We start from the raw sequence: 27,697 nt of genomic DNA on the forward strand, positions 1-27,697 counted from the left end.
GAGCATTCAGTGTAGCAGTTGAGGCACTGCACACTGGAGTACTTGGGTTTGGGTCCTGGCTCCACCCCAGACTGCAGCTTCCTGCTCCTGTGCACCCTGGTGAGGTCACACCTTGACAGTAGGGACTCCATCTTGAGAAAGCACCCGCCCCCTCGCCCCGCCCACCATGAGACTCTGGTCTGAGATTATGATCTAAAACACTTGGACAACAGCAGTCCACTACATCACACCTGGCGGCCTGCGTCACGCTTGGCAGAGCATAGAAACCCCAGCACGATTGCTCAAGCTGGGAAGCGAATAGGCTGCACCTGGGTTAATGATGAAACTGTAATTTGTCTATGTCCTACGTATGATTTAGGCCAATACTTGGATTAATGTCAAGATTATAATTGAAATTAAGATTGTAACTGTTATTTTTTTCTTTTTTGTAACTGTTACTGTTAAGAGTATAACTGGTATTAATTTGGCATAGGTTTTAAGTTAGCTTGACCCCAGTAACCATGTATTCTCCCCTGATCCTAGCTACTATGTATTCCCCTCCCAATTTTGTGTTTTTTGCCTTGATAAACCCTATTGGCTTGGGCTTCGGGGTCGAGAGTTCTTTAGGGCATGAGCCCACTCTCCGCAGCCGGCAATCCAGGACCATCAGGTTTTGTCAGTGTGTGGGGCTCCTCCGCGCGCACTCGCTCAGTACAACATTTTGGAGGCCCCAGCGAGATTTGGAGACCACCTCCCACCTCCAGGAAGACCTCGATCCGATCCTTCCAGGCTGGTGCTCCCACTGGGAGGCTCGGCTCTACCTTTTCACTGACCAGTTGGTCCTCCGGTAAGTCGACTCCTGTTTTCTGGGGGCGCCTTCTGGGTATTGGAGGTCTGACGAGACGCCAATGCAGACTCCCTTCTGTTTGAGCACGAGGGTGTTAGGACGGAAGACTGGATCTGGTTAAAGAAAGGCCTTCCCAGGATATACTGGCTTCTGTTCCTGGTTCGTGGCCACTTTCCGATGCACTGTCTGCATTCGTAATCCCAGGAAGTAAATTATTTTCCCTGTCCTGCCTGTCTCCTTTATTCCCTTATCTCTGGAGCCTCTCTGTCCCTCCCATTGAGCGTGGGCTCTGATCAGTCTAAGCGGACGCCTTTTCAGTGTGTGTTCAAAATTTTTCTCTCTTAAATCTAGAAATTTCTGTCTTAAAAACTGCTTTGTAACTTGCCAAAGTTCTGTGGCTTGGTTTTTACAGATCTGAATGAAAAATAACAATGGGCCGGCGCCGCAGCTCAATAAGCTAATCCTCCACCTAGCGGCGCCGGCACACCGGGTTCTAGTCCCGGTCGGGGTGCCGGATTCTGTCCTGGTTGCCCCTCTTCCAGGCCAGCTCTCTGCTGTGGCCAGGGAGTGCAGTGGGGGATGGCCCAAGTGCTTGGGTCCTGCACCCCATGGGAGACCAGGAGAAGTACCTGGCTCCTGGCTCCTGCCATCGGATCAGCGCGGTGCGCCGGCCGCGGCAGCCATTGGAGGGTGAACCAACAGCAAAGGAAGACCTTTCTCTCTGTCTTCTCTCTCACTGTCCACTCTGCCTGTCAAAAAAAAAAAAAAGAAAAAGAAAAAGAAAAAAGAAAAATAACAATGGGTGATCAGCCCTGATGTGGATTTTTTCAGTCTCTGGTTTATGTCATTGATTTCTAGCTGGAGTTTTATAAAAAGAGTAAAATTCCATGTAATGTAACTTTGACCTTAATTCAGATAAAGGTATTATATAATGTCAACATCTTAATTCATCGAGGCATAACTGCTAAATATAAATTGGGTAATGGTAAATGAGATAAATGTGTCTAACAAACATGTTTTCATGAGTCCATATATAAAGAATAATTCAAGACCGCTTAAAAGTAACTAAGGTTAGGGGCCGGCGCTGTAGTGTAGTAGGTAAAGCTGCCGCCTGCAGTACCGGTATCCTATATGAGCGCCTGTGAGGGCATCCCATATGAGAGTTGGTTTGAATCCTGGATGCTCCGCTTCTGATCCAGGTCTGTGATGGCCTGGGAAAGCAGTAGAAGACGGCCCAAGGCCTTGGGCCCCTGCACCCGAATGGGAGACCTGGAAGAAGCTCCTGGCTCCTGGCTTTGGATCAGCGCAACTCCAGCTGTTGCGGCCAATTAGGGAGTGAACCAGTGGATGGAAGACCTCTCTCTCTGCCTCTCCTTCTCTCTATTTCAAATAAATAAATCTTCTTTTAAAAAAGTAACTAAGGTTAAAATTGGATGTGTTATCTTATCTAAAAAAGGGGGGGGGTCACAAGTATAAAATTGTCCTTGGTAAGGAAAGGTAAGAAAGAAAGAGGTTTAAAAAATAGGCTAAAGTTGTAGAAAGAAGTTAAAAACAAGTTTAATTTGTAAAAGGTGTGAGAAAGTCACAAATGGTAATGAAAAATTTTCTGGATACAAAAGCTATTAATTAAAATCTGATCCTCTGTTAAAACAATTAAGTTTTTGTAATACATATATTTTAGTAAATATTTTTACTTTTTTTAGATTTATTTATTTATTTATTTGAAAGTCAGAATTACACATTATTTGAAAGGCAGTTAGAGGCAGAAGCAGAGAGAGAGAGAGAGAGAGAGAGAGAGAGAGAGGGGTCTTCTATCTGCTGGTTCACTCCCCATTTGGCCACAATGGCCAGAGCTGTGCCAATCTGAAGCCAGGAGCCAGGAGCTTCTCCTGGGTCTCCCACGCAGGTGCAGGGGCCCAAGGACGTGGGCCGTCTTCCACTGCTTTCCCAGGCCATAGCAGAGAACTGGACAGGAAGAGGAGCAGCCAGGTCTCGAACAGGAGCCCATATGGGATGCCGGCGCTTCAGGCCAGGGCATTGATCCACTGTACCATAGCGTCAGCCCCTTAGTAAATATTTTAAAATAGTCTTTAAAAACTACAACATCTCCTTTTAATAGCTTTTATTTAATTGCTGACTCTGTCATTTTTCTAGCTGGATCCAGTAAGATCTCTCCTCTTTCCTAGTTCTGACTCTGCTAAAATTATCCAAGTTATGGGATGATTCCATGTGCTAACTTGTATTTAAGGATTTTACTTCCCATTTTAGTGACAATGAAACATCAATTTTGTATCCTATTGATGTTCTCTATCTCTTTAAATTCTGATTGTTTAAAAACAGCTGTGTTTTTAATTAACAGAATTAGGGTTTGGTTAAATATATACTCATCCTAAAACATTTGAATGATCACTTTGTAACATTAATAAAATCTGGTCTATATCAATGCTACTCATACAAATGTCCAAAAGTTACAAAAGTCTGATAATCTTGTTGTGTTATTAGTCACAATGATTGTCTTAATCAAAAAAGGCCCAGAGGACTAAAAAGGGACACATGTTTAATAAAATCTTCCAGGTACTTTCTAAAATACTGTGTGGAGTAAACAAGCGCCTCTTCTTGTTGGTTAATAAGTTTCATAATTTTAAGCATGGCTATTTAAAGCCTTTTGTCATTTGCAGTTTTGTATTTTCCTCTAAATGCTAAAAATCAGATTTACTGCTCATAAAAATTAAAACATTTTTGGTTCTGTGTTTTAATATGTCCTCTTTTAGGTTTCAAAGGACTTCTTTTTCCTACCTTTATTGTATTCAGTACTTAGGTATGGCTCTACAAATAGATAAAGCCAAAGTTTAACAGGTTCCAAGTAAAAAAAAAGTATGGTTAATTCAGGTTACTAAAAACAGAAAGCAATTCTAATTAACTGGTAATAAAAAGTTAATGGCCGGCGCCGCGGCTCACTAGGCTAATCCTCCGCCTAGCAGCGCCGGCACACCGGGTTCTAGTCCCGGTCGGGGCGCCGGATTCTGTCCCGGTTGCCCCTCTTCCAGGCCAGCCCTCTGCTGTGGCCCGGGAGTGCAGTGGAGGATGGCCCAGGTGCTTGGGCCCTGCACCCCATGGGAGACCAGGAAAAGCACCTGGCTCCTGGCTCCTGCCATCGGATCAGCGCGGTGCGCCGGCCGCAGCGCGCCGGCCGCGGCGGCCATTGGAGGGTGAACCAACGGCAAAAGGAAGACCTTTCTCTCTGTCTCTCTCTCTCACTGTCCACTCTGCCTGTCAAAAAAAAAAAAAAAAAAAAAAAAGTTAAAAATCTTTTTTTAAAGATTTATTTATTTATTGGAAAGAGTTATACAGAGAGAGGAGAGGCAGAGAGAGAGAGAGAGAGAGAGAGGGAGGTCTTCCATACGATGGTTCACTCCCCAATTGGCTGCAACGACCAGAACTGCGCTGATCCAAAGCCAGAAGCCAGGAGCCTCCTCTGGGTCTCCTACGCGGGTGCTGGGGCCCATGAACTTGGGCCATCTTCTACTGCTTTCCCAGGCCACAGCAGAGAGCTGGATCAGAAGTGGAGCAGCCAGGTCTCAAACTGGCGCCCATATGGGATGCTGGCGCTTCAGGCCAGGGCATTAACCCGCTGTACCACAGCACCGGCCCCAACAGTTAAAAATCTTAAAAAGCTGTTACTAAGACTGGTTTTTTGCTCTATCCTGTAATGTAAGTTATGTGTCATATGTGTATATATTGTATGTCTACATAAAAAATTTATTAAGAGCTCTGTTTTAATTGGCTTATAGATATAAGATTCCTCATAAATTTAAACTACTAAGTTAACCCAAAATACATTTTGTTTCACATGACTTAAATAAACCTCTGTATCAGGTGTTTTAAACTTGGTGGTACAGAGAAACCAAAAATGCTTTTTTTTTTTTTTTTTTGACAGGCAGCGTGGACAGTGAGAGAGAGAGAGACAGAGAGAAAGATCTTCTTTTTTGCCATTGGTTCACCCTCCAATGGCCGCCACAGCCAGTGTGCTACGGCCGTGCACTGCGCTGATCCGAAGGCAGGAGCCAGGTGCTTCTCCTGGTCTCCCATGGGGTGCAGGGCCCAAGCACCTGGGCCATCCTCCACTGCACTCCTGGACCACAGCAGAGAGCTGGCCTGGAAGAGGAGCAACCGGGACAGAATCCGGCGCCCCGACCGGGACTAGAACCTGGTGTGCCGGCACCACAGGCGGAGGATTAGCCTAGTGAGCTGCGGTGCTGGCCCAAAAATGCTTTTTTTAAGTTATTGACATGTTTATGCTTGGGTTTGCTGGTCGAACAAGTTATATTTGTGCTAGATATTCAAAATATATTTCCAACTACAGGTACTCTTTTAATTTATAAAAGACTTTAGACTTTTTGGCAAATACTTTCATAAGTTGTTATTTGACAATAAAATCGCTTGCTAAGTTTTCACTTAATATTAAATTATTGACAGTAAGTAATCTAAAAAGCCTGTATTCTCTTTAAGATGAGAAACTGATTCTGCTCTCAATTCTCCATCAGGACATACAGTTTGATCTTCAGACCTTATAAAAGTAATGGCTAACGTTTTTCTGTCGTCGTGCCTGGCCACATATAACAGCTAGATTTATTTTGCCATGAATACAGTAAACAGGCAAAACCTTCCTTTTCTCTTTTTAAAGATTTATTTTATTTACTTGAAAGACAGAGTTACAGAGGTAGAGACTGAGAGAGAGGTCTTCCATCCGCTGGTTCACTCCCCAGATGGCCAGAGCTGCGCCTATCCGAAGCCAGGAGCCAGGAGATTCTTCCGGGTCTGCCACATGGGTGCAGGGGCCCAAGGATATGGGCCATCTTCCACTGCTTTCCCAGGCCATAGCAGAGAGCTGGACAGGAAGAGGAGCAGCCGGGACTAGAACCATTGCTTCATGCCAGGGCTTTAACCTGCTGTGCCTCAGCGCCAGCCCCCAAACCTCTCTTTTCAAACCAAACTAATGGAGAGATCCAAAGTCTTACTAATTGGTTCAAAATGGTTTGGATAAAGTGCTCTTCATGTTTGATTTTATAGATGCCTATGACAACACATTTCTAGCCCAGGCCACCAGAGTAGTGACGGGACTGAGCACTCCCTTGGCTGACATCCTAAAGGCCTCCTCTGTGGTCTGCTTTAACAAGGAGGAGTGAGCTGGACAACAGGAACAAAGTAAGCACAGGTGACAGCCAGTTAATACCAGCTTTCCACAGTGATCTGCCCTCCAGGACACCCAACAGGCCAGTCCACCCTACACGGCATTGGTTTTCGATGTGCAAACCAGGGCTTCGGACAGACGGAAGCCAGTCTCTGAAGAGCCCTGTTAGCTCTGCCAGCCCAGAGCTGGGTCACTGGGAACGGAACTGCCCTGGAGTCGAAGGATTCCTAGGTCAGAGCTGCAGGTCTTGTTGGCTCTAAGCTAAAACGCCCTTCACTCTGCTCAGCTTCCAAAGTGACCACCGCCATCAGGGGGACAGCCTAGGGCCAGTAACCTTGTAGGCAGAGCTGTAGGGTTGCTTTGAGAGACCCTGTCTATTATATACTGACCTCTTATTCAGGCCAGCTCTGTTCCCAGGCCACCTAGGCAATGGGAGTCAACAGGGTGCCTGCCCCAAGAAGGTTCACACCCACCTGGCTTGGACAGCACCTTTCATAGGTCCTCTAATAATGACTCTGTCCTTTGTTTTAGTCCCCGTGTACTTAATGTGCTTGTTGGATTTGTTTTCTCCAGATTTAAAGCAGTGAACTCTAGATGGCCATGCACATGAAATCCTGGGTGAAAGCAGTTTTTGGAAGTTAACACTGCCGCCCCCTTGAGAGGCCACCTCCTGTTGGAACCCTGTTTTGACTGCCACTCCCCACTCCACACCCTAAGGGACCCCCAGGACAATGACCCCCTGTCAGCAGGAAGTAGCCAAGATGAGATTGATGCTTTGGGTCCCTACAATGGAAGGGTGTGGATTACAAGAGGGGGAGGGCTGAGGCCGTCTGGTTGGGCTAAGTGTCTGTGGGCCCCTCAGGCTTTAACAAAAAGTCTTGTACACGCAGGCTGTAAGCTGTGAACAAAGGATTTACTCTGAGACCTGATTCCAACTCTGTCCACTGTGTACACTGTACCCAAAGCTAGCAAAAAGGGGCTGGGTCCACCAAAGCCAACACTGGCTCTTAGCACCTGCCATTCCGGCTGTCACCAAAGGCCCCGTGGTAGTTCTGGTCCTAGTTGGGTCAGTGTGGCAGGCACTGCTGCCCTCAGCACAGCACTCTTGGTTCTGGGTGGGCTAAGTACTTCCCAGATGCCAACATCAGCCAGCGCCAATCTTCTATTGACCTGTTACACAGCCTAGAGTCTCTTCCAGGGGTTGTCCTAATTGAAGGACCCTACATTCTTAACCAGTTACTAAATTTCATTAGACAAAGTAACAAAGCTTCTGTTAAACTCATGTATATACATACCTATTACTCTGCCCTAAATATCCTTCCAGATCCATACAATGTGGCTGAATCAAGGATTTGCTTATTGTCAAAACATGAAGGGGGGAATGAGGTAACACCTTGACAGTAGGGACTTCATTTTGGAGCACCTGAGACTCCATCTTGAGAAAGCACCCGCCCCCCGCCCCTCCACCATGAGACGCTGGTGGGAGACCATGATCTAAAATACTCGGACAACAGCAGTCCACTACATCACACCTGGCAGCCTGCGTCACACTTGGCAGAGCATAGAAACCCCCAGCATGATTGCTCAAGCTGGGGAGTGGATAGGCTGCACCTGGGTTAATGATGAAACTGCAATTTGTCTATGTCCTACGTATGATTTAGGCCAATGCCTGGATTAATGTCAAGATTGTAATTCATATTGACAAGGTTGTAACTGGTATTGCCAAGAATATAATTGATATTAGTTTCGCATAGGTTTTAGGTCAGCTTGACCCCGGTAACCATGTGTTCCCCCCTGATCCTAGCAACCATGTATTCTTCTCCCGATTTTGCGGTTTCTGCCTGTAGCTTTGGGCTTCGGGGTTGAGAATTCTTTAGGGCATGAGCCCACTCCACCGCTGGCAATAAAGGACCATCACATTCTATCCACGTGTGGTGCTCCTCTGTTTGCACTCGCTCAGTACAACACTGGGAAGCAGTGGTGACAGCTCAAGTTCGTGGGTCCCTGCCGGTCACAGCGGGGCTCCAGAAAGAATTCACAGCTTCCCACTCTGGCCTGGCCCAGCCATGGCTGCTGCAGGCACTTGGAGAGTCAATCAGCAGATGGGAGATTCTCCCTCTCACTCCTCTCTCTCTCTCTCTCCCCCCTCTCAAAAAAAAAAAATTTTTTTTTTTAAATTTTACAGGTTATAAAAAGTTGAGTTCGCTTGAAAACACGGGACTTACCCTACCCTACCTACTTGGAATGTCTGCTCCCAGCACCCTCCATCGGAGACCTGAGCTGGGTGGTCCTGGCTGCCCCTTTCCCCACCACCACCCCTGCTTGGTCAAGGAAAGAGGGACATGGGGGGCGCTGGGTAATCCTTGGATCCCTGCCCCGCCCTCTCCAGAGTGATTGACACATGCAAGCTTAACTGCTGAGTTGTGGCTGGGGCGATTTCCTGGTCTGGCTTTGGCTCAGCTGCCTCTGAGGGGCCTCCTTGCAAAGCCAACGAAGTGGAGACCTCACATCACCTGGTTTTGTGGGGTCTTCCCTCAGTATGGGAGGGGGGGAGATCGGTTCTGGACCCCACCCGCCAAAATTACCGGGATACAAGTTCCCTATCGCGGTGGAGCTGCTACGCCGTGTCGCTGAGGAACCATGACAAGAAAAACCTGTACGCGGTCAGTACAGATCCAATTTCATTAAAAAAAACAAACAAACAAACAAAAAAAAACAAAAAACTTTCCATCCAAGCTCAGCGGAAGCCATGAATGCAAACCCCTGGGTCTAGAGAATTTTTTTTCTTCAAGGTTGTCTTAAACTTGGGTAGGCTTGGGGTTCCCACAACGTGTGGCTCCCCCCGACTGAAATTCACTCGTGCCTCTTCATCCCCAAGGACCCCTCAAAGGGCAGCAGGTGTGTCTCCGCAGCCTGGCAGTGGGCGGCCCCCCACCCCCACCGCGTGCTCTCTGGGAGGCCTATGGGGGTGCTGGGCTGGGGCTTCCACTGGCTTCTTCCCAGGTCCTCTGCGCGGGGGCCCCCACTCCCGCTCTGGAGGGCTCCTCCTTCCTGGATCAGCGAGCCTTCCCCATGGCATTTGCTGGAGGAAAGGCAGCCCTTAGCCCACACACTGCCTCCCGCCCACCCCTACTCCCCTCCCTCACCTCCTGGGCCCCCGGGGGGGGGGGGGGGGGCTGGGATGCCGGAGGACAGGCGATGGCAGGGTGGGGTCCACAAAGTCTCAGAAGGCCTTGAGGGGAGGGCGGCTGACAATGCCCATGGGTTTTCTCTTTCTGAGACGGGGACCACTTCGTACCTGATGGTTTCAGCCATGGGTCTTGGTGCTAATTCTGCGGCCATGGACAGGCTTCACGCCAACACCTTATTACACAGAACTGAAGGACAGTCGCCCTTCTGCTCCAGCCAACCGCAGATCAACGATATCTGGGGAAATGCTATTACCTGGCTGCCACCGAGGGGCATGTGGTTAAGCCTAGGTCGGCGGCACATGTCCTGAACACTCACGGACTTTGTCCTTGTCCTGGTTCCCGCTGCGATCCAGTACAGCAATGTTTACGCTCTGTGAGGTCTTGTAAGTAATCCAGAGACGACTGAACTCACAGGAGGGCCGCAGAAGTTCTCCAGGGGTATTTTATAGAAAGAATCTGGGAGCCCTCGGAGTTTGGCGTGCTAGGGAGTTCTGGGTGAATTCCCTGGGGGTACTGTGGGGCGGCTCTCTGCCTTTCACGAATGGGCTTGCGCCAGCCAGTGTGGGCTATCGCCACGCACCATTCCTTTAATGCCACACGCGAGAACTTCTGTTCCTCACCCCGGTGATGTCTTCATTGTGATGAGATGTTGGTCCACCTGCTTAAAATGTGGAGCAGGCTGTCGCTCCCCGTCTTCGTGGGGGAACGACACAGGACCCTGCGCTGTTCTTTCGTCTGCTCGGCCCTCCCCGGGTTTGCTGCTGGTTCTTCCCGGGTTGGCTACTATCCCTTCCACCTCCGTGGAAGGGCAGTTCCCCCTGGCCGCATTCCCCACTTCCGCAGGGGAGCGGCACACCGCCGGCCGGCTCTTCTCGGGGGCTGCACAGGTTCCCTTAGATGTTCCCCATAGATGTTCCTGGTGCATGCCGTCTCTCTCCTCCTTTATAGTCCTCCTCCGCCAATCCCAACTCGGCTGCCCACACGCCGAGTACGCTGCTCTCCAATCAGGAGCAAGTCCTACAGTTAATTGGTTGAACTGGAGGCAGCTGTGCGGAAGCTGTTTACTTCTCTCCCAGCGCCATATTGTGGGAGAGCAGATGCATAGAATAAGTCTTAATTCCAGTAACAGTCTAGTCCGAGCTGCTCCCCACAGCAGGCATTCGTTGTAGCAGGTAAGACGTCATTGGGGACACCCACACCTCACATCCCAGTGCCTGGGTTTGAGTCCCTACTCCTCCGCTTCTGATTCCAGCTTCCTGCTAATGCACACTTGGGGCAGGGGCGCGCTGGCGATGGCGATGGCAATGACAATGGTGATAGCGATGGCTTTGGCTTAGCCCAAAACTGTAGTGGGCCTTTTGGGAGTGAACCAGTGGATGGACTCTGTCTCCCCCCCCCCCCGCCCCCTTTCAAATAAAATGAAAATAACTGTTTATTGACTGGAAAACTGGAAAAGCAGATGAATTGCTTTTCCAAAACTGTGCTCATGACTGCAGATTCAACAAATAGCTTTCTCTTCTTCTCCGCCTCCTCCCCTAAACCAGCAAGCCCAGCACCTAGATGACGGTGACCACCCTTTGTCACTGGCCGCCCGCCCGTTGTCTCCTGGGCCTCTCTGGGCTCTCACAACACCTCCTCAGCCCTGGGCCTCCGCCAGAACACCCCTGTCTCTCCCACCTACTCTGCCTCACCTAGGGCCACGTGGGTTCTCCCGTGTGTCATTGGCAGGTACCTGGGTCACCCCCCACACCAAGGCTGAGGTCAGGTGGGCACCAGAGCTCCGGTCACCCTCTCTGCGTGGGCCGGGAACCAGGTGGTGGCTTCACCTAGAGTTGACTTGCAGGGTTGGTGTTAGAGGTCTGCAGTGAGAGGCTCTAGGAGCCCTGAACCCCGCTTCATGCTGTACAGTGCCACCAAGTGGCAGAAGCCTTCCTGGCTCTCGGAGAACAGGCCCAGGACCGGGCTCTTCGTGGATGAATTCCTGTGTCCCCGGGGCAGGGCCTGCACACCTCAGCTGTCCCCAGACCAGAGCTTGTCCCACAGACTGGACCTGCCAGGGGTCAGAGTCTCCCAGAAAAGGCCAGGAGTCGAACATGTTCCTGCAGGAGCCAGAGAGGGGGCAGCGTGGGCGGAGACGTTGGCTTCCCTTTGAAGGGAGAATTCTGCCCGCAGACGAACATGCTGCTTCAAGGAGCCAGACTAGCGAGACCCTGAGGCAGGAGCCGGGGCCAGGGGGCCAGAGCCTGGCACGGGAGGGATTACCGGGACTGCAGGAGGAGAAGTCCTCCTAAGAGGATTAGAGAGGGCGGCTTGGCCTGGGAGTAGGTGCTCTGTGGTCCAGAGAGTTGCAGATTCCAGGACTTTCCCCCGAGGTTGCTGTTTTCTCCCAAAGCGGGAGGTGAGCTCAGCTTCCAAGCCCTGTCTTCCTGGGTGCTGGCTAGAAGCTGCGCTAAGCACTTGACTTGAGAAAGCTCACTGAGCACCTGCGTCTCCTCCCAGCAGAACTCCATCTTACGGGAAACCCCGCAGAGGGTCAGACAGGCCACGTGACCGCCAGAGTTCCCGGCAGACATTTGAGAAAAGGCTGATAAAGGGCTTACTTCCCAGCGTCCTTGGGGATGAGGGTGGCCAGGTGTCAGCCATTAGCAGGATGAGACGGGAGAGGCAGGGAGAGGGCTTGGGGAAGAGGAGTCACCCCAGAGCCCCGGCTCTCCCAGGCCTTTAGCCTCCTGCAGCCTGGAGTCCCTGGGTGTGGAGGCCCCGAGGAAGGGCCCACTCTGTGTCAGGGCCCCCTGAGGCTTCAGGGAGTCTGCACAGCACCCAGGGGTGAGGCAACCACGGAGCTGGGGCAGGGGAGGCGCCGCTCAGGGAAGGAAGATGGAGTGCCGGGGCCTGTTCACTCATTGCTGGAGACCATGGCTACTTCCCCCCCAGCAGGGAAGACCCTCACCCACAGAGTGGGGTTGGCATTGTGGTGCGCTGTGGGTTAAGCCTCCGCCTGTGACGCCAGCATCCCATATGGGCTCTGGTTCAAGCCCCAACTTTTCCACTTCCAGTCCTGCTCCTTGCTAATGCTCCTGGGAATGGAGTAGACGATGGCCCAAGTGCTTGGGTCCCTGCACCCACGTGGGAGACCTGGATGGAGCTCCAGGTTCCTGGCTTCACCCTGGCCCAGCCCTGGCTGTTGTGGCCATTTGGGGAGTGAACCAGTGGATAGAAGATCACTCTCTTTTCCTGGCTCTCCCTCTTAAATAAATAAATAGCTAGCTAGATAAATAAATAAATAAATCTTGGGGCTGGTGCTGTGGCGAAGCGGATTAACGCCCTGGCCTAAAGCGCTGGCATCCCATATGGACGCCGGTTCGAGTCCCAGCTGCTCCACTTCCAATCCAGCTCCCTGCTATGCCCTGGGAAAGCAGTAGAAGATGGCCCAAGTGCTTGGGCCCCTGCACCTGCGTGGGAGACCCGGAAGAAACTCCTGGCTCCTGGCTTTGGATGGGCGCAGCTCCGGCCGCGGCCAATTGGGGAGTGAATCCGCAGATGGAAGACCTCTCTCTCTCTCTCTCTCTCTCTGCCTCTCCTTCTCTTTCTGTGTAACTCTTTCAAGTAAAATAAATAAAATCTTTAAAAATACATAAATAAATAAATCTTTAAAAAATGCCCTAAACGCCAGCCAGAGCTGGCAGAGGCTGTGGATGGCTTGGAAATGTCTGGCATTCATCACACAACAGCCTAGGGGAGCCAGAGCTTCTCTCTCAGTGCTGGCTGACGGTCCTCGGAGTGTGCCCGTGACTTTCCCTAGTGTGGCTCTGCAGCCCAATGCGGGGGCTCCACCAGGGCCATCTGGGGACAAGACAGGGTGGCAGGAGGATTTCAGGGGAAGCATCCTGGACACTGACTAGCACATTAGCTACCTCCTGTGAGAAGCATGACCTACCTCGGGGCCGTGTGTTGCCCAGGGTTAACCGCTGCCTGGGCATGCTCTCCTCACCACTTCTGAGAAGTCTCACCTCCCCACGGTGCATCAGTGCCAGCGTGGTGGGAAGCACGCAGCCAGCCTGGCGTCTTGCAGGAGTCCTCCCCACTTGGCACAGCGGCTGCACCCAGGGGTGGGTTCCTGGTCCCAGCCGGCAGTGCCGACACTTGGCTGGGTACTTAGACCAGGAATGAAGATGCTCCCACACCCATCTCCTGCCTTAGACAGAGAAGGTGAAAACAGGAGCTGTGGGGGCAGCGGGGTGGGGTGGGGTGGGGGTAGGAGTGGGACAACTAGCCATTCCTAAATTCCTACTGTGCTCCAGGCCCTGCCTCCAGGCCCTCGCTGCGGCCCAGCTATCTCCTTAGACTCCTCTTATAATAAATGCTCCTTTTTGCTCAAGTTCTCCCTAGTGAGCCTGTGTTGCCTACCCACAAAACAGTTCCATTAACCCCATGTCCCCAGTCTACCTCCTATTCCAGACCCACCATGGGCCTGAGCCGAATCTTACCTTGAAGATGACACTAATATATTTTTTTTTAAGATTTATTTATTTGAAAAGCAGAGTTACAGAGAAGCAGAGGCAGAGGCAGAGAGAGAGGGAGAGAGAGGTCTTCCATCTGTTGGTTCACTCCCCAGATGGCCGTAATGGCTGGAGCTGCGCCGATCTGAAGCCAGGAACCAGGAGCTTCTTCCAGGTCTCTCACGCGGGTGCAGGGCCCAAGGACTTGGGCCATCTCCTACTGCTTTCCCAGGCCATGGCAGAGAGCTGGATTGGAAGTGGAGCAGCTGGGACTCAAAACAGCGCCCATATGGGATGGCGGTGCTGCAGGTGGCAGCTTTACCCACTATGCCACAGCGCTGTGCCCTCCCCCCCCCAGTTTGGTTTTTAAAAACTTTTTTTTTTTTAATACAAGGAAAGTTTATTTCTTTCTGTGCAAGCATCTTCAGGTCTCTCCAGTTTTACAGTTTGTGCTCATACCTATGATTTTAGATGATTAAGAAAGAGATTCATTTTTATAGGTTGAAGAGGTCCTGAGGAAAGTGTCTGCTTTTGTTCTGTGGTTTTGCGGCCACGGCATTGGCTCTGAGCTCCTGACGCTCTGAAAGGAACCACACTCCCGGAGCCATGGAGCCGTCCTCATGAGCAGCACTGCCAGCCCCTGGCCTCCTCCGTGTCCATACGACGGGTCCTGTCCTGGCTAGGGGTGTTTAAAGAGGCTGCTTTTAGGCTTTTATTATCATCCAGGAATCCTTAATCAAAGGACATGCCCAAGCCAGTTGGAACAACACCACAGCCCTTACTGGTGTGCACTGTATTGCCAGGCAGAGTGACAGTCAGGGAGGGCAGAACCACCAGGATTCACCCCCAGGAGCAGCCATGGTCTCAACCCTACCCACTGCTCCTGCTCTCACAAGCAGGAGGGCTGGATTTTAGGTTGGAGAAACCATAAGTGGCCAGCGTTGCGGCGCAGCCGGTTAAGCTACCGCCTGTGATGCCAGCATCTCACACTGAAGGGCCTGCTTCCAACCCAGCTCCCTGCTAATGCGCCTGGGAAAGCAGTGGAGGATGGCTTGGGGCCCTGCTACTCACAAGGGAGACCCGGATGGAGCTCCAGGCTCCTGGTTAGAGCCTGGCCCGAGCCTGGTTCTTGCAGCCATCTGGGGAAGGAACCAGCAGATGGAAGATGTCTCTCTATATCTCTCCCTCTCTGACACTGGTTTTCAAATAAATAAAACAAATACACTTTCTTTAAAAAAAAAGAAGCTATAAAGCATCGCCACTGTTTCCTAGACCCACTGCATCTGGGCACACAGATGCGTGTGATACTGATATGTATTATGAGAGTGACCTACAACCAAAAAAATATTTAAAGTGTGCCTTATGCAAATTGCATATGTAAATGTGTCCTAGATGCAAATTCCATGTGAATTGCTCTTGCCTATGATTCACATGATAAACTAAAATTTGCCCAGGCAAGAGATAATAATTAAGGATGATTGATTTGGGCAAAGGACATTAACGGGCATTGCTACAAAACTAATATGCAAACAGCCAATAAACACATGTATATGTGACATTGCTAATCACTAGGGAAACGCAAATCAAAGCCACAATGAGATACCACTTAATTAAGAAAGGCTATCATCAGATAAACAATGTGGTGAGCACGCAGACAAGTCCGACCCCTTGCGCCCTGCTGGTGGGAAAAGATGATGGCGTCGCCGCTGTGGAAAACAGTACGGTGACTCCTCAAACGCTTAAACAGAGGCTTTGCATGCCATCCTGCAGCTCTGTTGCTACATCTGTGCCCTGAAAAGCTGCAAGCAGGCATTCCCATAGAGCCCAGGCAGGGACGAGGCTGGGGACCCGGGCGCCCTCCGCCCATAATGCACACTGTCGGCCCATCCTCGGACTTTAAGTTTGGTGTCCCACCCACGGCTCTATCTGCTCAAGTTCATCCCCTGTAGAAAACAAATCTCCCAGGACCTGGGGAGTTGGGAAGGATTCTCTCTTTAATAGTTACATGAGGTGCAGAAGTGTGTCTGGGGGAGGGGGCGCTTAACTGCCTCTAATAAACCAACAAAAACTCCACCGGGGCCCAGAGTTGTGTTGCGGCAGGTTGAGCTGCTGCCCGTGACACCCGCATCCCATGTGAACGCCAGTTCAAGTCCCTGCTGCTCCACTTCCGAACTAGCTCCCTGCTAATGTGCCTGGGAAAGCAGCAGAGGATGGACCAAGTGCTTGGGCCCCTGCTACCCATGTGGGAGACCCAGATAAAGTTCCAAGCTCCTGGCTTCTGCCTGGCTCAGCCCTGGCCCTTGCAGCCCGTGGATGGAAGACCTCTCTCTCTCTGTGTCACTCTGCCTTTCAAATAAATAAAATAAATCTTTTAAAAAACAGTTCACCCAATCACATCCCATTTCCAGCATCACCTGCATCCCATCCCCAGAAGCGTTGGTCTCCCGCCTCCTATGGCTCGAGGCAGCTTTAGGGTGGGGCCAATCTACTTCTGGACTTCCGCCCTCCCCTGTGTGTTAAATCCATTGCTGTCACCTCCATGCTCGTTTTCCTGCCCTTGCAGGTTTACACTTTAAGCCTGGTGTGTGTGTGTGTGTGTGGCTACAAGTCCATCGGTCACTCTGACTGCACCCCCATCACACACTGAAACTGCTCCAGGCAAAGTCGCCAGGCTGACAGTGGGATTCCGTCTTGTGCCCTCCTTGCTTGCACAGAACTGGGTTGATCCTCTGGGTCATGTTGCTCAGTGGGTGGCACATACTCCAAGAGCTTGTTGGCAGATCCAGGGGTCACTTCTTTGCCTCCCTCTCATCTAGCCTCTTAGCAACACGGAACACAATTGACCCATCCCTCCCTGTTCCCCCCCCCCCCACCTTGCATTGGCTGCTTCTGCCTGCCTTGGGCAACTGCCAAGCCTTGGAAGGCCTCGGGGCCCAGTCTGCTCCCCCTTCTCTTCCTTCCAACCTGTGACTCAGCACACCTGTGGGCTGGACGCTCCAGCCCAAGCTCCATGCCAGGTGAGGCTTTTCCTCTTGGCTGTTGCAGTTCCAGGTCCAAGCCTCCAAATCTGTCACACACACCCCCCCAACGCCAAAACCTCTCAGTTCCCCTTGACATCTGTCTCCTTCACTGCACTCCCGCCTTCAACTCTCCAGCAAGCCGACCTCCTGCTCACCTGTGTGAGCTCTGGCACACACAGCTCCCTCTGCATACAGCCTTCCTCAGGCGTCCCCTCTCTGGGATCCAGCCTCTCTCCCCAGCACCTCCCCCCCCATGCCAGCCTGTGTGACTTCCGTCAGCGCTCCCGGGTATCTGAAACTGTTAAATGAAGTATTCATTTCCTCATTGACTTCTCTTCGCACTTGATTTTTAATCTCCATGATAGCCAACACCGGGGTCTTCCTTGGGTCTTGCCAACAGCACCGAATTAGTTCTTAAATGAAATAAAATCATGTAAATAGTTCAAGGAGAGCTATAGGGAGTGGGAGGTGATGATGCCCAGGTTTTAAGGAAAAATGAATAGGGGCTGGCGTTGTGGTGCAGCGGGTTAAGCGGCCAACTGCGACACCAGCAGTGCATGTGAGCCCCACCTGCTTCCCATCCCACCCAGCTCCTTGCTAATGTGATTGGGACAGCCACGGAGGCTGCCCCCAAGTGCTTGGGCCCCTGCACTCACGTGGGAGACCCAGAAGAAGCTCCTGGCTTTGGCCTGGCCCAGCCCTGGCTGTTGTGACCATCTGGGGGGTGAACCAGCAGATGGAAGCTCGCTCGCTCGCTCTCTCTCTCTCTCTGTAACTGACTTTCAAATAAACAAACACATCTTTAAAAAAATAAAATAAACAAAAGGGGCAGGGCCACGTAGAACCTGGGTACCTGCTGGGTCCCAATCCTGGGTCTCTTCCCAGAATCTTGGCTCAAAGATGCTGTTCCCCAGACCTCAGCAGTTCCAGCCAGTCTGTGTCCCGGTAGCGCTCTAACTCCTCCCATCCCCCCGCCCCATGCACCAGCATCCTGCCTATCCCCCCTCCAGTCTCTCACTCCTCCACCACCCCCACCCCCACCAATCCCGGGCACTCGGGGGTAGTGGTAACAACCAGCCTGGCCTGAACAGGGCCTGTTGGGGCGGGATGGGGCGGGGCGTGTCCCCTGAGAGCCAGCCATAAAGCTCTGCAGTCCCACTCCACAGGACCAGACTCAGGCTGGCACCATGGCCAAGTTCACAGTGAAGGTTTCCACCGGAAAGGCCTTCGGGGCTGGCACGTGGGACAAAGTGTCCATCAGCATCGTGGGGACCCTGGGGGAGAGCCCCCCACTGCCCCTGGACCATTTCGGCAAGGAGTTCACCGCGGGCGCTGTGAGTGCGTGGAGGAGGTGGGCAGGGTTGGAGGGGGAGGGCTGGACAAGAGGGGGGCCCTCCGCAAGCTGACCCTCCCCCCAGGAGGAGGACTTCGAAGTGACGCTGCCCCAAGATGTGGGCCCTGTGCTGCTGCTGCGTCTGCACCTGGAGCCCCCCGCGCTGTCCCGCCCGCTCTGCCTCGCGGCGGCCGGCGACGCCTGGTTCTGCCGCTGGGTCCAGCTCACGCCGCCGGGGGGTGCCCCGCTGCGCTTCCCCTGCTACCAGTGGCTGGAGGCGCCGAGTAGCCTGGCGCTGCGGGAAGGGGCAGGTGAGGGCTGGGGCTGGCGCTGGGACGAGGGCCACGGGGAGTGTGGAAGGGTTAGCGGGTGTGGCCAGGGGGAAGGGGGCAGCAGAGAGGGACGGGGAAGGGGATCGTGGGGAGCAGCCCTACTAGAGGGAAATTGCTCTTGGGGCGAGAGGACCTGGTCAGAGGGTGGCTGGCGCCAGAGGTCGAGGGCTTCTCCTTTTCCCTCTCACGCACTCCAGTCTTCCCGCAGCCAGAGTCTCACGGGCCGACCAGCACCCCGCGCTCTGGCAGCAGCGGCAAGAGGAGCTGCAGGCCCGGCGCCAGGCGTACGGGTGAGGAGGCAGCCGCTGCTGGGGGCGGGGGGGGGGCGGGCGCCTGTGACGGCACAGACTAGAGCTCAGCACCCAAGCCCTCCTATGAAATGCAAACTCTCAGGCCCCTGGGACCTACAGAATCAGACCTGGGTGGGCGGGGAAGTTTTTGTCCTAGGCCCCCCACAGCGCCCTTGAGGTTTGAAAACCCTGCTGAAGCCGGCGCCGTGGCTCAATAGGCTAATCCTCCACCTTGCGGCGCCGGCACACCGGGTTCTAGTCCCGGTTGGGGCGCCGGATTCTGTCCCGGTTGCCCCTCTTCCAGGCCAGCTCTCTGCTATGGCCAGGGAGTGCAGTGGAGGATGGCCCAAGTGCTTGGGCCCTGCACCCCATGGGAGACCAGGAAAAGCACCTGGCTCCTGGCTCCTGCCAGGATCAGCGCGGTGCGCCGGCTGCAGCGGCGGCCATTGGAGGGTGAACCAGCGGCAAAGGAAGACCTTTCTCTCTGTCTCTCTCTCTCACTGTCCACTCTGCCTGTCAAAAAAAAAAAAAAAAAAAAAAAAGAAAACCCTGCTGAGTGCCTTATGCCGGCTGGCTCTCCCTTGCCCTGGGGCGTTCTCACAGATCCACTGGCTGTGTCCTCCAGAGATGAAATACACCACCCAGCCCCCCCCCCCCCAATTCACCTTCCAGGACGACAACGCCCGGATGGGGATGGGGGCTCTTCCTCTGCCCTAGTCTCAGCCCTGGAGGTCAGAGAGCAGAGGTGGCCTCGGGAGGGCTGCAAAGGGAGCAGAAAACCCAGAATTGTTCTCAGGTGCCTACGTTCCCTGATCTTAACTTTGGCTGCTGTCTGCAGCCTGGGCCAGAGGCGTGTGCTGTGGGTCACAGCAGGCACAGGCTCACTTGGTTCCTGATGAGTCTACAGGCGTCATGAATTATACCCTCAAGAGAACCACTGAGCCAGATCTGCCAGCAACACCCCCCTCCACCCCAGGGGGGCGGGGGTGGCCCAATGTTGAGACCTGCCGTATCCATGGAGATCCAGGGCCAAAGAGCTGTGAGGCCTTGGGCAAGTCATTGATTTCAGCAATCCTTCTTTTCTTTCAAAATATATTTACTGTATTTGAGAGGCAGAGAGACAGAAAGACAAGTAGAGTCCATCCCAGATGCCTACAGTGGTGCTGGCTGGGGCTTGAAGCCAGGAGTCGGAAACTCCCTCCAGGGCTTCTACATGGGTAGCAGGGACCCAAGTGGTAGAGCTGGCTTCCGAGATGCTGCGGCAGGACTCCAACCCAGGCACTCCAATATGCGAGCAATGCTGGTGTCTTGATCACTAGGTCACATCCTTCCCTCTCTTCCCTCATGTTCTTCGACAAAAGAAACCTATCTTATTTGCATTATTAGAATGAATGAGAAAATGGTACAAATGCAGCTAGTGTCTAAATACGTGCTGTTAACAGCTAACTCCGTGGGTCCCAGCCCTCAGTACCCAGTGGGGGTCAGACGCACAGCCCCTCCTGGGAGCTGTTGGAAAAGCAGGCTCTGGGGCCCGCCCCTGGCCTACTAAATCAGAATCTGCATTTTTAAAAGGTCCCTGGGTGAACCTGAAAGCACACAGAAGTTTGAGTAGTGGGGTTTGGCCACCACCTGGTGGCAGTGTTCTCTAAGTGCAAATTGTTCTTTGAAGTCGAAAGCTCAAACCCTAGAGCAGTTATTGCAGGAACCAAAGAAGGAGCGAATAAGAGGCGAGCTGCTGGGGGAAGCGATTTTGCTGTTAGCTGTGGGCTTGCTTCCCAGTGGGGTTGAGGGGTGCCTTAGGCCGGGGGATGAGGAGACGGCAGCGAGCTGGGCCGCCTGCTACAGCCCCCTCCCCAGATCAGCCTCCCCGCAGCACGACGGCCTGTGGTGGTCAGGAATTCTATGCTTGCAAGAACAAAACCCGATTCCGACTAGCAGATAGAAAAAAAAAAAAGGGGAGTTTGTTAGCAGGACACAGAGGCACTTACAGGAGTGAGGGTAGGGAGTGAAGACCAGGAGCCAAGGTGACTCTCGCTTCTCTCTCTTTCTCGCTCTTTCTCTCCCTCTCTCTGCAGTGCAGGCTTTCCCAACTCCCCCGTGGAAAACGGTCTCAGCCAAAGCGAAGGGTCCTGGCTCGGGCCCAATCTCAGATTCCCCCGGAAGGACTCTGATTGGCTCAGCTCTGGTCGGGGGCTTAACCCTGGATCAGCCAGCCACGCCCAGGGGGAGAAGTCTCCCTGCGGGAACAGGGCCAGAGCACATCCCAGGAAGGGTGGCTGGCCCTGGCTCCCTCTGCCCCTGTCCAGGGGCTCCCTCTGACCTGCCGCTGGCCCCCTGCCTGCTCTGACTTCCAGCTGGAAGACTTACCTCCCTGGCTGGCCTCACTGCCTCAACGAGGTGACGGTGAAAGACCTGGACCTCAACCTCAAATACCCTGCAGCCAAGAACGCCGCCTTCTACCTGAACATCGGCTCTGTGTGAGGGGGGCCTCCTGCCGGCCCCGCCCCTCTGCCTGCCCCCCCTCGGCGATACCAGCCCTACCCGGGCTCCTGTCCTCAACACCTCCCAAAAAGCAGTGGGGCCCCAAGCAGCGGGAACTGGGTTCAGATGCCAGGAGGGCTGAGGCTGGCTGGTGGGGCAGGGTCTCCCGGGGCCCCCTCCCCAGCCCTGGCATCCCCCGGCAGGGTGGCAGAGCTGAAGATCAAGGGGCTGCTGGACCGCAAAGGGCTCTGGAGGAGCCTCCGGGAGATGAGAAGAATATTCAACTTCCATAGGACGCCAGCCATCGGTGAGGAGCGCGGGCTGGGCTTGTGGCCTCCTCCTGGGATGTCCCCTCCGTGGCTGCAGGAGTCTCGGGAATCTGGGCACCGATGCCCTTGGTGCAGCCTGGAGGGATCCCTGGCCTTCCAGGAAACAGACATGTGTTGAGCTCCTGTCCATCAGACGCTGGGCTGCAGTGCAGTCCTTGTGCTCCCAGGGCCAGTGGCTATGGATTGGACTCAAAGTCAAATCATTCATTGCACTGGGGAGATGCACCCATTGGCTCCAAGGGCAAAAGGAGGGCCTACCCAAGCCAGGAGGGGACACTGGAGAGCTCTCCCTAGAGAGTGACTTATACGGAGGCCTCAAAATTGAGGCGGCCTCAACAGCACCAAAGATGGGGTGTGGGGACACAGAGGGCTCCAGGCTCAGGGGCCAGTGGAGGGGACGGCCCCTGACACCTTCAGGGGAATGGAAGATGCTGTGGCCTGAGTGGGCTGAGCACGGGGAGGAAGCAGGAGAGGGGGGCACAGTGCACAGTGGTGCAGGACTGTGTGGGCCACAGCAAGTCTGTCCTGGACTGCTGGCTGGCAGGGGTCACCCAGCCAGATGTGCCCTGTAAGGGGGCTGTTGGGGGCAGGAGTGGAAACAGGACCATGAGCCACGAGGTGGTGGTGCAGCGAGGCAGAGCAGTAGAGACAGAGTGGGCAGGTGGGTCAAGAGGCACCAGGACTGAGCATCCGTGGGGCTTGATGGGCAGCAGAGGGGCGGGGCTGCCAAGGGAGAGGTCCCTGGGGTCTGCCGCACCCCACTGAGGGGATGACGGGCAGGGGGCGGGGCCGAGCCTACCTGTGGTATCTGATTTGTTGCATTTGCGGCTGGTGAGCCATGGGGGAAAAGGATGGCAGGTGCACCACGGGCTGGGAGATAAAGTTTGCTGTTTTGTCATGAGCAGTGACGGAAACTCGAGAAAGGTACAGGATGCCCAGAAGGCAACCACCTTGAATCCAGAGGTGACCAGTCCCCATGTCCCCTGCCCCTGCAGAGTACGTGTTTGACCACTGGCAGGAAGACGCCTTCTTTGCCTCCCAGTTCCTGAATGGCCTCAACCCTGTCCTGATCCGCCGCTGCCGCCACCTCCCAAAGAACTTCCCAGTCACCGATGCCATGGTGGCCCCCGTGCTGGGCCCCGGGAGCAGTCTGCAGGCTGAGCTAGAGGTGGGGCGAGGTGGTAGAACATGGCGTCCAGGATCAAGCATGCGAGCCCACCCCCTGTGGGAGAGGGAGGGGTGCACTTACAGTTGTTAGGGCCCTACTGTGCATGTTCTCCCCAAACACATTCCTCCCCCAGCCTGGAATCCCCTCCCTGCCACCGCTGCCCCACCCTGGCTCTAGAAAACCAGGTGCAGCCCCCAGCTCCCCTCTTTTCTCCCACAGAGGGGCTCCCTGTTCTTGGTGGACCACGGCATCCTCTCCAGTATCCGTACCAATGTCGTTAATGGGAGGCCTCAGTTCTCTGCAGCGCCCTTGACCCTGCTACACCAGCGCCCGGGGCGTGGGCCCTTGGTGCCGCTCGCCATCCAGGTCTCAGTGCAGCAGGGGCGGAGAGGGTCTCACAGAGTGATTGGCAGGCATTCACAGCCCCTTCCTCTCCACTGGTCCCCACTCAGCTCAGCCAGACCCCTGGGCCCAATAGCCCCATCTTCCTGCCCAGCGACAACAAGTGGGACTGGCTGCTGGCCAAGACCTGGGTGCGCAACGCCGAGTTCTCCGTACACGAGGCCCTCACGCATCTGCTGCAGGGACACCTGCTGCCCGAGGTCTTCACGCTGGCCATGCTGCGCCAGCTGCCCCACTGCCACCCGCTCTTCAAGGTCAGTGGCTCCACCAGGGGGGCCCAGACCTGCCCCTCGTGATGCCCCTTCTGAGCACTCTTCCCAGAGCCTGTGCGCAGAGTCCCCACCCTGCATCGGCAGCTTCTCCGTGCACAGCTCTGGGCTGGGCTCTGAAGGGCCCCCAGATGTCCACAGGCCTGACGCATGCGAAGGGATGGGATTTCCTGTCCTGGGGTCCACAGCTGCTCAGTCTCTCTGGCTCTCACTGAGACGGGCTCCTGGGTCCTGCAGGCAGGCTCTGGTCTGTGCTCTCCAAGCCCAGCTGGTTCTCTCTGCCTGTCTGCAGCCCCCAGAGCCTGGCACTCGGAGGTGGGCTCTGGGGAGGTGCTCTGTAGTGCCAGGCCCCAGAGGTTAGGCAATCGCAGGAGGTCTGAGCTGGGAGGGTCACAGGTCTCATGCAAACCAGCCCTTCCTTCGGCAAAACAATCTGATGCCGAGAGAGAGGCAGGAGTGCACCCAGCATTGGCGGGACTAGCCCCCGTCACGGAGCCTGGAGTCCTGTCTTGCCCCTTGGAGTCTGCCAGTGAAAGAGCTGGGAGGAGGTCTGGGGCCTCCCTCAGCGCCGCCATCTCCCGCCCCTGCAGCTGCTAATCCCGCACACACGGTACACCTTGCACATCAACACACTGGCCCGTGAGCTGCTCATCGCTCCGGGGCAGGTCGTGGACAGGGTAAGAGCTGCTTTGGGGTGGGAGTGGGACATTCCTCCAACGTGAAGACTCAGGGGCCGTGGGGGTGGGAGCGGCCTCTTCTTCCCCACATGAGCACGCACTAGAGCAAGCGCCCGGATTCCCAGGACCCTGTCCTGTCTTCCAGTCCACAGGCCTCGGCATCGGAGGCTTCTCCGAGCTGATACAGAGGAACATGGAGCAGCTGAGCTATGCCACCCTGTGTCTGCCGGAAGATATCCGAGCCAGAGGAGTTGAAGACCTCCCGGGCTACTACTACCGGGATGACGGCATGCAGATCTGGGGGGCGATGGAGCGGTGAGACAGCTAGGAGCCTGGGAGGGAGATGGGGGGCCCCGGGGGGACTCACAGTGAGGGGAGGGCTGCGCATTACCGACACTGGGCAGAGTGGGCTTCAGGGATTGGTCAGGGCTGGAGGTGGGGACTGAACACAGGTGCACCTTGCAGTTTTGTCTCCGAAATAGTCGGCATCTACTACCCAAGCGATGCAGCAGTACAGGATGACCAGGAGCTCCAGGCCTGGGTGAGAGAGGTCTTCACCAAGGGCTTCTTATCCCAGGAGAGCTCAGGTACGTACGGGGACCCTGGCCCTTGGGCCCCACCCTCAGGTCTCTGCAGTGCAGCTCTCAGGACCCTGGCAGCCCCAGCCCCAGCCCAGGTGTCCCTGCAGGTGTACCCTCCTCACTGGAGACCCGGGGAGCCCTGGTGCAGTACGTCACCATGGTGATATTCACCTGCTCAGCCAGGCACTCCTCTATCAGCGCAGGGCAGGTGAGGAAGGGCAGTGCAGGGGTGGTGGGATGTGGGGTGCTGGTGCCTCCACTTCATTCTGTCCCTTCCGGCTTCAGTTTGACTCCTGTGCATGGATGCCCAATCTGCCGCCCACCATGCAGCTGCCCCCGCCCACCTCCAAAGGCCAGGCAACACCTGAGGGCTTCTTAGCCACCCTCCCGCCAGTCAATGCCACGTGCGACGTCGTCGTTGCCCTCCGGGTGCTGAGCAAGGAGCCTGGAGTCCGAGTGAGTCCAGGGCAGGAAGCCAGGCCAGCGGGACTGAGATCAGGGAGGGTGTGGAGTTGTCCCCCAGATGCAGCCCTGCCACGGGTCCCTTCCCTGGGGGACTTCCCGGCCTTGGGCGTCTCACCGTGAGGGCCAAGCAGCCAGATGAGATGATGATGAGAGACACTCGTAGCTGCAAGGGCAAGGTGGCATCCCGCTCATTTAAAACCCTGAACTTCAGACTCCCAGGATTTTGCTGCAGGGTGTGTGTGGGGAGAAGATCTGTTTGGGGGGAGGGCGTGAGTGAGTCTCAGAGGCTGCTTCGGGTCTGCACGCCCCCTCCACCCAGGCTGAGGGTCAAGGGCCCGAGCCAGCTAGGGAGGGTCACAGCGGCTCAGACGATGGGGACCTCAGCAGCCCCTCGGCCACCCTTGTGGTTGCCCCCAGAGGCCGCTGGGCACGTACCCGGATGAGCACTTCACGGAGGACGCGCCACGGCGCAGCATCGCCGCCTTCCAGAGCCGCCTGGCCCAGATCTCGAGAGACATCCGGGAGCGGAACCGGGGCCTGGCGCTGCCCTACGCCTACCTGGACCCGCCGCTCATCGAGAACAGCGTCTCCATCTAAATCCTTGGAGAACACAGCCCCTCGTGGCAAATTCCTTTGACCACATTGCTCTAGGCTAACGGACACCAGGGAAAAGACTCCCCCAGAAAAACAGGCCCCATTATACTCACTCCCCACCCCCTGGAGAAACAAAATCAAAACCGAGAAGCCATAAGCCGACGGAGGACAGAATGCCCCACAGCGCCCTGCCAGGGTTTTGTTTGCTTTGGCTCCCGGTGGTGGCAAGTGCATGATCCCGGCCTCTGACCACTGCTGGTGGACCTCAAGGTCACTTGACTCAAGGGCAGTCACTGTTTAGGCAGCTCAGCCACACGAGGAATGGCTCTGCCCAAACTCGGCCTGGTGGGCAGGCGTGTGGCTCCCTCATTAAGATGCTTCTTGGCCTCTCACATTGGAGTGCCTGAGTTCCAGTCCCGGCTCCTCCTCCAATTCCAGCTTCCTGCAAATGTGCACCCTGCGGGGAGCAGCTCACGGCTTAAGTGCTTGGGTCCCTGCCACCCATAGAGGAGAGCTGGACTGGGTTCCCAGCTCCTGGCTTTGACCTGGCTCGGCCCAGCTGTTGCAGACATTTGAAGTGAACCAGCAGATGGGAAAGAGACCTCTCTCTCTCTGACCTCTGCCTTTTAAATAAAAGTAAAATAAGTAAAGAATAATAAGTTAATTAAGTTTAAAAAATATATTGAAACCGCGCGAGAAGTTGGCTGTGACCTGCTGTCCCAGCTTTGAAATGAGAACACTGAGACAGGGCCATTGGAGGCTCCGCAGGAGGAGGACGTCCAGCCCCAGGGTGGTGCACCTGTGCCCATTGAGATTTCCTCCAAATTTCCCCCCACCTGGACAAAAGGCACGCGCTGTACAGCAGGCCCCACTTCCCGGGGAGACACTCCCGGAGGCCCCTGTACCCCCCGTGCAGTGGGGGCACGCCTGCACCTCGCACGCCCTTGCTAACTCTGCTTCTCGCCCCTGCCTCAGATTCAAGTGAGGTCCGTTAGGGGCCCAAACGTGGCCTTTTGAATTCATCCGCTGATGTTCCTGTCTCTCAAATGGCAGGTGTTGGTGCTTGGGGTTTTCCATTTCAATCATGTGTACAAAACAAAGGAGATAAAATGCCAAGTGTATACACACACGTGCACCCCCAATGCACGAACACAGCCACCAAAGTCCCTGGGGCAATGCCCAGAGGGCAGTTGTGAGTGACAGGCACTGGAACCACCCACCCCTCGTGGAGAGTCAGTGACCCTAAGGTGACCTAGAATATAACTTCTTGCTTTTAATCAACCAAAACAATTCCTGCTAACTTAAGCAAGAAAGGACTTTGTGGGAAAGAAGCAGTGCCATGAGGGGTGAAAGGGTTAAACTTTGCCATCTCAGGAAAGACCGGAAGCTGGGCAGCACCAGGCAACAGCACCAGCATCCCATATGGGTGCCGGTTCGAGTCCCAGCTGCTCCACTTCCAATCCAGCTCCCTGCTAATGCACCTGGGAAAGCAGTAGAAGATGGTCCAAGCGCTTGGGCCCCTGCACCCACGTGGGAGACCCAGAAGAAGCTCTTGGCTCCTGGCTTCAGATTGGCCCAGCTCCGGCCATTGCTGCCATTTAGGGAGTGAACCAGTGGATGGAAGACCTCTCTGTGTCTCTCCCTCTCTCTCTTTCTCTGTAACTCTGTCTTTAAAAGAAACAAATCTTCGAACGAGAGAGAGAGGAGGGCAGGCATGGAGTGCAGTGGTGCAGATGCTGCTTGAGACGCCTGCATCCCATACTGGAATTTCTGGGTTCAAGTCCTGGCTCCAGTCTGCACTCCAGCTTTTTTGATAATGGGTACTGGGAAGGCAGCAGGGGATAGTTCAAGGATTTGGGTCCCTACCACCCATGTAGACGGAATTCCAAGCTCCCAGCTTCCGCCTGGCCCAGCCTCAGCTATTGTGGGCATTTGGGGAGTAAACCAGCAGATGGAAGACCTCTCTGTTTCTCTGCCCTTCAAATAAGAGTGGAAATGAACATTTTTTTAAAAAATTAAAAAAATCAGGGCCAGCACTGTGGCCTAGCA

The 27,697-nt window shown here is 54.5% G+C and overlaps 1 protein-coding gene and 3 long non-coding RNA genes across 5 annotated transcripts; 1 reads left to right on the plus strand and 3 right to left on the minus strand.

The window, feature by feature from the left end:
* Positions 1–5,494: 5,494 nt before the first annotated feature.
* On the minus strand, positions 5,495–9,622 carry LOC138846206 (uncharacterized). The gene is made up of 2 exons (XR_011383658.1): positions 9,316–9,622; positions 5,495–5,714 (listed from the first exon to the last, which is right to left on the minus strand). It is a non-coding gene; the product is annotated as an uncharacterized lncRNA (long non-coding RNA).
* Positions 9,623–9,644: 22 nt separating this feature from the next.
* On the plus strand, positions 9,645–26,312 carry ALOX15B (arachidonate 15-lipoxygenase type B). 2 transcript variants are annotated; one of them, XM_002719048.5, is made up of 16 exons: positions 9,645–9,886; positions 10,365–10,380; positions 17,881–18,061; positions 18,146–18,371; positions 18,601–18,682; positions 21,037–21,159; positions 21,367–21,470; positions 22,488–22,660; positions 22,880–23,026; positions 23,113–23,316; positions 23,922–24,008; positions 24,154–24,323; positions 24,474–24,595; positions 24,697–24,797; positions 24,875–25,045; positions 25,472–26,312. In XM_002719048.5, exons 1-16 carry the CDS (start codon positions 9,799–9,801, stop codon positions 25,649–25,651), a joined length of 2,175 nt encoding a protein of 724 aa, XP_002719094.3. In that variant the 5' UTR covers positions 9,645–9,798; the 3' UTR covers positions 25,652–26,312. The 2 variants fall into 2 exon arrangements, with proteins under 2 accessions (XP_002719094.3, XP_017204781.3); XM_017349292.3 differs by having other exon boundaries at positions 9,652–9,886; positions 17,894–18,061.
* Positions 13,523–16,341, minus strand: LOC138846204 (uncharacterized). Its single transcript, XR_011383656.1, has 3 exons — positions 14,779–16,341; positions 14,167–14,386; positions 13,523–13,953 (listed from the first exon to the last, which is right to left on the minus strand). It is a non-coding gene; the product is annotated as an uncharacterized lncRNA (long non-coding RNA).
* Positions 17,058–17,897, minus strand: LOC138846205 (uncharacterized). The gene is made up of 2 exons (XR_011383657.1): positions 17,384–17,897; positions 17,058–17,140 (listed from the first exon to the last, which is right to left on the minus strand). It is a non-coding gene; the product is annotated as an uncharacterized lncRNA (long non-coding RNA).
* Positions 26,313–27,697: the final 1,385 nt, after the last annotated feature.

This window comes from Oryctolagus cuniculus, chromosome 17 (genome assembly GCF_964237555.1).
Source record: "Oryctolagus cuniculus chromosome 17, mOryCun1.1, whole genome shotgun sequence".
NCBI lineage: Eukaryota > Metazoa > Chordata > Mammalia > Lagomorpha > Leporidae > Oryctolagus > Oryctolagus cuniculus.

Excerpts from the sequence above, each read along its gene's own strand:
- ALOX15B (XM_002719048.5), top strand. The coding sequence starts at position 9,799 with ATGCCACACGCGAGAACTTCTGTTCCTCACCCCGGTGATGTCTTCATT. Across the intron at positions 18,372-18,600 it reads GGCGCTGCGGGAAGGGGCAG|CCAGAGTCTCACGGGCCGAC; the intron begins GTGAGGGCTGGG and ends GTCTTCCCGCAG. Across the intron at positions 23,317-23,921 it reads ACTGCCACCCGCTCTTCAAG|CTGCTAATCCCGCACACACG; the intron begins GTCAGTGGCTCC and ends CCGCCCCTGCAG.